Source organism: Miscanthus floridulus, chromosome 3 (assembly GCF_019320115.1).
Source record: "Miscanthus floridulus cultivar M001 chromosome 3, ASM1932011v1, whole genome shotgun sequence".
NCBI lineage: Eukaryota > Viridiplantae > Streptophyta > Magnoliopsida > Poales > Poaceae > Miscanthus > Miscanthus floridulus.
Genome location: NC_089582.1, coordinates 148,794,002 through 148,803,356, shown reverse-complemented (window position 1 = coordinate 148,803,356; position 9,355 = coordinate 148,794,002). Strand labels below are relative to the sequence as shown.

Genomic DNA, 9,355 nt, shown 5'->3' with positions numbered 1-9,355 from the left:
CAGGACGCTGCACAGGACGCTCCGATGCACAGGACGCTGCACCGGACGCTGCACAGGACGCTGAGTGCCAGAGTCCGGTCAAGAACAGTAAGGTTCCAGAGAGCCGTTTTTATGACCGGACGCGTCCGGTCAGTACTGACAGGACGCTGGTCAGAGTCCGGTCAATAGCAGAAAAGCGAGATTTCGTCCCCAACGGCTATTTTCTCAGTGGGGCTTATAAATAGACCCCCAACCGGCCATTTGAGTAGTGTGGAACCGAGGAAACATACCAAGGGTGTTGATACACCATTTTAGTGATCTCCACATGCATAGTGCTTAGTGTTTTATTAGGTGATTAGCATAAGTGCTTTGCGAAGTGCTTAGGTTGATTAGACCACCGCTTATGCGCTTGCTCTAGGTTTATGCCTAGTGTTTAGTGAGGTTTGCATATCTCTTGCCACCCCGTGCTTGCGAGCACAAGTGTTGTACATCAGAGGGGCTTGAAGTCTTGCGAGATCACACCAACCGCGTTTGTGGTGTGGCCGCCACCGTGTACCGGAGGGAATAAGGCCCGCGGCGTTTCGGCCGGAAGCTTGATAGTGAAGACGGCGGGGAGCTTTCGGGAGAGGCTTGCCGAGAGGCACATCGGAGACTCACTTGCCCGTGGGGAAGGCCCGAGGCTATCCACGGAGTTACCCGACCGGGAGCTTGGCCCTTGCGAGGGATTCCTTGCAAGGGGCTCCAAAGAGGACTAGGGGGAAGCTTGCGCGCTTCTCGATACCTCGGTAAAAATACCGGAGTCGTCGACGGGAGTTTGCATATCTCTACCTTGCTCTTTAGCTTCCGCATTTACATTGATTACTTTACTACTTTTGCGGTAGAGATAGCAACACACTAGCAAAAACGTAGTTGCACATTTAGATAGTTTATCTTTTGCATAGGTTTTGCTAAGGTTAGAAAAAGAGGCCATAGTTTTGAGTTAGTATTTTTAAGTTGTCTAATTCACCTCCCCTCTCTTAGGCGTCACGGTCCTTTCAGAAAAGCTCCAAGCAAACCGTCACTACATCGTCTACGACGATGTATGCCAAGTTTGTAGCGTGTTATGAGGCCACATGGCAGGTAAATTGGCTGAAAAAATTTATGCCCGGGTTGAAAGTGGTAGACGACATATATAAGCCATTCAAGTTATACTGCGATAATAATCTAGCAGTATGTTATGCTCACAACAATAAGTAAGTGGTGTTGCCAAACATATTGACATAAAATATTATGTTGTGAAAGACAAAGTCCGGGATCATATAATTAGTCTTGAGCACATAAGTACAGAAAAGACGCTCGCGGACCTGCTTACAAAAGGCTTACCACCCAACGTGTTCAGAGAACAATTAGCCGGCATGGGTTTAAGCGAAAGCCTATGATTCCTGGACAATAAGGGCCTAATTGAAAATCTGTTTCAAAACAGAGAGGGGGCATTATAGCTGTTAATCTAATGGCACTGACCGTGATAATGAGGCACGTTCTATGCACCGATCTGTGATGGAATGAAAAAAGATAAAGTAAGTTAAGTTTAAGTAATAAGATAAGATCAAGGAGGAGATTGTTAGTGTTGATCTCTCTAGCTCGGCCCAACGGCCGAGTTGAGTCTTGACCTTGCGCCCTGATCGGGGGCGCCCAACCCTACATGGTTGGTGGGCTCCCGTCGCACTGCGCTGTAAAGAGAGGTGGGGGCCGACGGCTATCAGTATGAGCTATAAAGAGAGGTGAGGGGCGCAGCCAACGACGAGAAGTTTCACTGCCGTCTTCACTGTCGCCTCTGCGCCACCACTGCACTGCGACTGACCTCAACACCGTCACCATGACACTGCCGACCCGGACCGCATCACCTTCGTCATGGCTACGTCGAGCTCTTTCTTCAAGCCCGCGGATGGTCGGTGACATCTCATCTCCCTTCCTCTCTTTCTCTAGATTATATTCTAAAAAGTTGTTATCCCGTATGTAAGGTTGTTCCCACTAGATCTATGTCTAGATGATCCACTGTGTCTAGGTGATCCACTGTGTTTTTCAGACTGTACTCGAATTTACGGTGGTATACATGTGAGGCACGCTGTGGTTCTTGTTTGCCTGAGTCACAGACCGAGAGCTGAAGGGGTGTTTGGTTCTTTAGTCACTCCTAAAATTCATGTCACATCGAATGTTTAGATACTAATAAGGAACATTAAATATAGATTAATTACAAAACCAATTACATAGATGGAGGCTAATTTCTGAGACGAATTTTTTAAGTCTAATTAATCTGTCATTAGCACATTTCACTGTAGCACAACGTTGTCAAATCATGGACTAATTAGGCTTAAAAGATTCGTCTCGCAAATTAGTCGCAAGTTATGCAATTAGTTTCATAATTAGTCTATATTTAATACTCCATGTATGTGTCCAAATATTCAATGCGATAGAAATTTAAGGAGTTTCCGCTGGAACCAAACAGCCCTGAGTTAGAAAGGGAAAGCGAAAAGGAATATCAAGGCACTGAACGGTAGAGGAGTCAAAAAAGGATACAGGCCCCTACCGGATTTGCGCCGGACTCGATAGCGTGCGCGTGTGACATAGTTTAATAAGTGGATAGTTAGTTAAAAAAAGGTCAGACTAAAAAAATGCCAACCAAAAAAGAGTGGGACTAATCTCTTTGTCTGGCACAAACTTCGGATTACGGACATCAATACAATATGATGAACGTATTATGTTATGGAAAGTAAAAAGTCTGTTTGAAAGAGATACTTTGCTATATCGAAAGTAAAATAAGATTTTTTTTCTAATTAATTTTCTATTTAAATTAGGATTCCTATTCATATTCAGTTTATTCAAACTCGAAGAGATGTCCTAACTATCTGTCTAGGGTCATATAAGTCTAGACGAAAGAAACTCTCAACTATCAGTAGTTAGAGGAGGTGAGCGAAAAAGCATGGCTGAAATTTTTACCTCTTTATTAGTAGGCATAGGTATAGTTGTCCAAATGGGCTAGGCCCGCTGGGGCGGCACGGGCCCGGTGCGAAAAAGCACGGCCCTAGCCCGATGCGGCACGGTAGGCCTCGTGCCCGTGCCTGGCCCGACTCGACGTCGTGCCTGTGCCTAGGCCGCCACACCGGCCCGTAGTGCCAGCCCAGGCACGGCACAGAAATGCGGCCCGATAATTCCTTGCCATTCGATGATTCAGGGGATTTCGTAGCCATCGGATGAGAGTATATGATGACCAAAACCCTAACTCCCAATTCCCAAATCACTTCCCGTAGCCTCCTCCCTGTGGCCGTCATCTCCTGTCCTCCCCATGCTCGACTCCTCCTCCTGCCCCGGCGGTCCCCATGGCGGCTCCTCCTCCTCCCGTACTCCCCATGGCGGCTCAACGGCATGGCGGCCTCGTCGCGGCGGCGCGAACTCCCTTCTCCAATACTCCCATGGCCGCTCGACCAGGGGCGCATCCGTGCGGCATCCTGCAACGGCGGCGCAGCAACGGCGAGCATAGGCGCGGGATCTACAACGGCTGCACGGAGGCAGCGGCGTGCGTCCGCGCGGCATGCTCCACGGTGCGACAACGACGCTCCACGACGCGCGGCTACTGTTCGACGGCGCGGCGGCGGTGCTCGAGCTAGTACGGTGGGCTGCCGTGCCCATCGGCATGGCACGACACGGCACAGTATGGCTAAGAGGCCGTAGTGCCGTGCCTGGGCCAAGACAGCGACACGGCGGCACTATCAGACACGGCACGGCTAAGCTGCCATGCCGCATAGTGCTGTGCCTGTGCCAGTGTCGTGTCGTGTCGTGCGGCCTGGTTGACCATGTATAGGTATAGGTATATATATAAATTTAGATATAGATAAGCCTCCGCCACGTCTTGGTTGACAGAAATTCCATGGCCCGTATAAGTGCACTCTTTTTAGAATGGAGTTGTAGATAAAACGACCGAAGCTATAGCACGAGCACAAAGAGGGATCGATGCTGACGGTTGCGGACGTAAGGAACTGTCGACTTGACCCCGAGGATCTCCATTCCCCAAGCTGCTGCCGCGGAACGTAAAGGCGGCCCGGTCCCCGAAACCCCACGCAAAGCAAGCTGGCGCACGCCACGAGACCTCCTCGCTCGCTCGCCAGTGGCCACCGCCACCGTAACCGGCCCGCGGTCTGCTGCGGAGACAGAGTGCAGCAGCTGCTGCCTTGGAACTTGGAAGCGTTCCAAGAAACCCCTCCTAGTGAGCCCTCCTAGTGAGAGCCTCCCACCGCGCAGCTCCACGTCCCCCGGGCACGGCCGCACGGGCCGCAGGTCCCTTGCCCATGGTCGTTGCGCCCGCGCCCGTCCGCAAAAGCCTCGCCTCGCCTTTTCTTGTCCTGAAGTCACCCAAGACGCACGGAAAGGGTGCCTGCCTGCCTGCCCCTCGCTCGCTCTCGGCTCCCAGAACCCATCCCATTTCCACTTCTTCTTGGTATAGTAGGTCCATCGGTTGATCGATCGGCCGGAACGAACCAACAAGGTTCGGATCCTGTCGTGTGTCCATGGGGACGACGGCGATGGCGAGGCGGCTGCTGCTGCTCCTCCTGGCGCTGGCGCTGGCGCTCGTGGCGCACCGGGCGGCGGCGCGGTTCGTGGTGGAGAAGAACAGCCTGCGGGTCACGTCACCGGCCGCGCTCCGGGGCGTCTACGAGTGCGCCATCGGCAACTTCGGCATGCCGCAGTACGGCGGCACCATGCACGGCGTCGTCGTCTACCCCAAGGCCGACGCCAAGGCCTGCAGGCCCTTCGACGACTCCGGCCTCTCCTTCAAGCCCAAGCCCGGCGGCCTGCCCGTCTTCCTGCTCGTCGATCGCGGAGGTACGGTGATCCGGCCATCCATCACCCTTACATTTACCTTTAATTTCTTTCTTCCGTTTTATTTCTTTGATTTGATTGAATAATCTACCATGAGGAGATTAGATTAACTAAACATAGAATTCTCTGTGCACATGCCACTGGAGAAATGTCCACCGGTAATTTATTTGGTTTTGTTATTAATTACGTGTGCTTTCGCGTCTCATTTGTCCTCTCGAGCTACTAGCAACATGCATATTTGTACCACGAGATCGATACTTTAAGATATACTGCAGTGCACGTGTTAATATCGAATGATCTGGCTCGAACTTGGAAGTCTTTGTCCAGTGGGTTCAGTCTGAACTCGTGTTTGGGGGCACACAGCTTCGTGGTCCGAAGGTTAACGCAAGTCTTTGTCAGAGAGGCTTAGGCACAAAAAGCTTTTTTCAAAAGTTTTTCACATTCTTTTTATTTGCAGAAACAGTACGTGGTTTTTTAATATTTACTTTCCTGTGTCAGTTGGTACTATCTGCGTGTAATTCACAATGGAATCCGCTCCCACCCAGGTAGCACTGCACTTGTTTCTTTGAATTGTCTTACATGGCTGACAGTGAAAGGGAGTGGGTTTCTCGCCCCCTCAAACCACAAAGTGCAAGGTTTCGTTAATTTTTTTTTCTTGGACAGCTAGTATGTTTGGAGAAAGATTCAGACCTAGTTTGAGGCTTTGCTTGTCCCGGTAGTTTAGTTCTATATCATTCCATAAAGATTCTTCTCTTTCTTGTGATAAGAATAGATCGAACTGTGTCATCAAAATTTACAACTGATACCTGAGTCATATTCATTTCCTTTAATTTTTTCTTCTAAGATTAATTGAAATTTTATTTTTTGGAGCGTTTTTCGAAATTGAAATTGTAGAGTCGCTTGTGGTGTGCAGACTGCTACTTCACAACCAAGGGATGGAATGCACAAAATGCTGGAGCTGCAGCAGTTCTTGTTGCCGACGACAAAGTCGAGCCTTTGATCACAATGGATTCTCCAGAATCCAGTGGCACAGAGCACATAGAGAACATCACAATTCCTTCGGCACTTGTGACCAAGAGATTTGGAGATGACCTCAGGAAAGCATTGCAAAATGGAGAGATGGTGAATGTTCTTCTGGACTGGAGGGAATCTCTGCCCCATCCTGATGAGCGTGTGGAGTATGAGTTCTGGACAAACAGCAATGATGAATGCGGCGCTAAGTGTGACATGCAAATGAACTTCGTGAGGAGTTTCAGAGGAATAGCGCAGGCCCTTGAGAAAAGGGGTTACACCCAGTTTACCCCTCACTATATCACATGGTATTGTCCAGAAGCCTTTATCCTGAGCAAACAGTGCAAGTCACAATGTATCAATCATGGGAGATATTGCGCACCAGACCCAGAGCAGGATTTCAGCATTGGATATGACGGCAAAGATGTTGTGGTTCAGAACCTGATTCAAATTTGCGTGTTCAGAGTTGCCAATGAAACTCACAGGCCGTGGATGTGGTGGGATTATGTGCACGACTTTGCTGTTAGGTGCCCAATGAAGGAGAAGAAATACACACGTGAATGTGCACATGGTGTTATCAATTCACTTGGTGGGGTCTTGTAAACTTTATCCACGTGACTTGATTATATACGAAAAAAATGAAGATATCTTTGCTGTAAATTTATTCATCTGTTGTTTCTATAGGATTGGACATTGAGAAAATCAACAAGTGCGTTGGAGATCCTGACGCTGATAAAGAAAATCCAGTCCTCAAAGCAGAACAGGATGCTCAAGTAAGATAAACCATTAGATTGTCAGGGGTTCTTCCATATATTTTCAGTTTGTTCTTTGGCTGGGTGATCTTTATGCTTTCGATCCTTTAGATTGGGCATGGTTCTCGTGGCGATGTAACTATACTGCCTACTCTTGTCGTCAATAACAGACAATACAGAGGTATGGCCCATATCATCATGTACAGTTAGTCTTGTATGCCTCAACACCGTTTATGCCATCATTTTATTTTTCCCTTTAGGTAAACTGGAAAAAAGATCTGTGCTAAAAGCAGTATGCTCGGGATTTGAGGAGACAACTGAACCTGATGTCTGTTTGCGCGAAGGTTTGTGAGATTTCCCCTTTTTGTTAAAGAACTGTACCTGGACTTCTTCTGAAGCTGCATTCCTTTTCTGTGGGGTGGCTTCTCTATTTTGCAGATATTGAGACAAATGAATGTTTGGAGAACAATGGAGGTTGCTGGTTAGACAAGGCTACCAATGTTTCTGCGTGCAAGGTACAATTTTACATTTTTGTGGGGTTTGTGGGGGTGTGGGTGTTACCTTATTCATCATTGTTCACGACTGAGTACACATTTATAATTTGTTTAGATTTATATTGTAGGATACCTTCCGTGGTCGTGTTTGTGAGTGCCCTATTGTCAATGGTGTAAAGTTTATAGGTGATGGGTATAGCCACTGTGAAGGTAATACTTTCACATTTACCATCTTTTCTCATAAGGTCTAAGTTTGAACCTAGTTTTTCCAATCATGCTACTATACTAATTGGCATGCCTTTGGCAGCTTCTGGTCTTGGTAGGTGCCAGATCAACAATGGGGGCTGCTGGAATGAGACTAGGAACGGGAAGACTGTCTCTGCCTGCTCAGTAAGATAACCTCTTTCAGATATCTTCTAGTTTTCAGTTTTGCTTGTGGCTGCAGTTTGGAGCAAAAAACTAATTCTGGAACTCTACAGAATCAAGAAGCTAAAGGCTGCAAATGCCCATCAGGTTTCAAGGGTGATGGAGTGAACAGTTGTGAAGGTACTAGTGTTATTGGGGAGGAAAAGTTTGCTCTACAGCATTGTGGGCAATGTTCACGTTGAGTTTCTGACATAATGTGCTCATTTGCAACTACAGCTTAGCATAATTGTGCGAAATATGCCCATCAGCTTATCATTGTGGGAAATATGTTTCACGTTGAGTATATTGCAAGACTAGGGCCTTTTCTTTTATTTTTAAGAAAAGAATAATACCTTTGCACCTGGCTAGACTGGTAGTTGTGCTTGCGCCAATGATATTGGATATAGTAAATTAGAAAATCCACCAATGGAGCTATCACTGTCAATTTATCCAACACAATGATGGCTCCGAGCTGGCAACAATTTCAGCCTCCTGATTCCTTTCATGCAACCCCTTTCTGCTTGCCATTTGCAGATGTCGATGAATGCAAAGAGAAACTTTTCTGCCAGTGCAAGGATTGCGCTTGTGAGAACACATGGGGAAGCTACGAGTGCAGCTGTGGCGGCAGCAATTTGCTGTACATCAGAGAGCATGATACCTGTATCAGTGAGTCATCTAACCTGACACCTCTGTCATCAGGACTCCTCACCTCAGTCTTCTCAAATGGAGAGGCAAACTATTTACAGCAGAAGTAGTAATGTGACCCTTAATGCTGCAGGCAAACAGTCTAGTTCGTCCCTGGGCTGGGGCTTCCTATGGGTGATTTTCTTCGGCCTTGCCTTGGCTGGAGCAGGAGCATACGCCGTGTACAAATACAGGCTACGGGTAAAACAATGCACCCACCCACCCTTCATTTTACAGTTTACTCCACCTGCATTTTTTTTTGTTTATTTGGTAGAGATTATGCATTGAGCTTAAGAAGAGATGACTCATTGTTCCTGTCGTACGTACTATCCCCAGAGCTACATGGACTCAGAGATCCGTGCGATCATGGCTCAGTACATGCCCCTGGAGAGCCAAGAGATGCCGAACCAACATCGCTCTGTCGTCCCCGTCGACCATGCAGACATCTGAAACGGCAAGGCTTACATGGATCGAGCATAAAGAGCTAGTAGCATTGCATCCCATCACATTGGTGGCAGTCATCTACGTCGACAGAGAAGTCGGCTGCCTCGAGCTTCCCTTCGTGTGCAGAATTGGATGCTGATTCTCCATATGGAGCCTATAATTCTGAAGGACATAGTATAGGTAGACTGTTTCATCACACCCTGTTTGTTTGTTTTTCATTTTTCTTTCTGAAAGTCACATAGAAGATTAGGATCTCTCACCGCAGTTTAGAGTCTGTTGATTTCTCTCTAGTTGCTTTTAGAGCCTGCAGTCGTGCTGCGTAACACAGTAATTAATCGTTGAGCGCTGTGTAAATATTGTTGTTGAGACTGAACACTGAAGTGTGTGTGTTGCTGTGCTGAATAAAACGAGCGCAGAAGGAGCATGAGCCTGCTACCATTCCAAACGTTCTCTTGCATAAGGTGTCAGGTCAGCAATGCGGGCTGGCAAATGTGACAGTAGGCATGATGCATGTTGCCTGAAATGAGATGCGGGAAGGGTGATAATGGTCGTGATTGGAGGAGCCGCCCTGTCCCTGCCCATGCGCTGGACTGGATCAGCGGCAGCGGCAGTGCTGGACCGAAGCGGCAGGCAGTGGTGGGACTTGGCCAACCCACACAGCGAGCAGCAAAGGCAAAGCATGCCGCAGGCGCAGCACCTGATGCGGTGGGGGATTGGATTGGGCCTTGTTTA

General features: G+C 48.0%; 1 protein-coding gene across 1 annotated transcript; it reads left to right on the top strand.

Annotated features, from left to right (window-relative positions):
- The first annotated feature begins 4,040 nt into the window (after positions 1–4,040).
- LOC136547488 (vacuolar-sorting receptor 1-like) lies at positions 4,041–9,068 on the top strand. The gene is made up of 12 exons (XM_066539425.1): positions 4,041–4,836; positions 5,747–6,433; positions 6,529–6,617; positions 6,708–6,777; positions 6,857–6,940; positions 7,035–7,111; positions 7,219–7,300; positions 7,398–7,480; positions 7,570–7,636; positions 8,030–8,161; positions 8,274–8,380; positions 8,516–9,068. Exons 1-12 carry the CDS (start codon positions 4,521–4,523, stop codon positions 8,627–8,629), a joined length of 1,908 nt encoding a protein of 635 aa, XP_066395522.1. The 5' UTR covers positions 4,041–4,520; the 3' UTR covers positions 8,630–9,068.
- The last annotated feature ends 287 nt before the right edge of the window (positions 9,069–9,355 follow it).

Coding starts and splice junctions, on each gene's coding strand:
- LOC136547488 (XM_066539425.1), top strand. CDS start 4,521: ATGGGGACGACGGCGATGGCGAGGCGGCTGCTGCTGCTCCTCCTGGCG. Junction 6,941..7,034: donor TGATGTCTGTTTGCGCGAAG/GTTTGTGAGATT, acceptor TCTATTTTGCAG/ATATTGAGACAAATGAATGT. Junction 8,381..8,515: donor TGTACAAATACAGGCTACGG/GTAAAACAATGC, acceptor TACTATCCCCAG/AGCTACATGGACTCAGAGAT.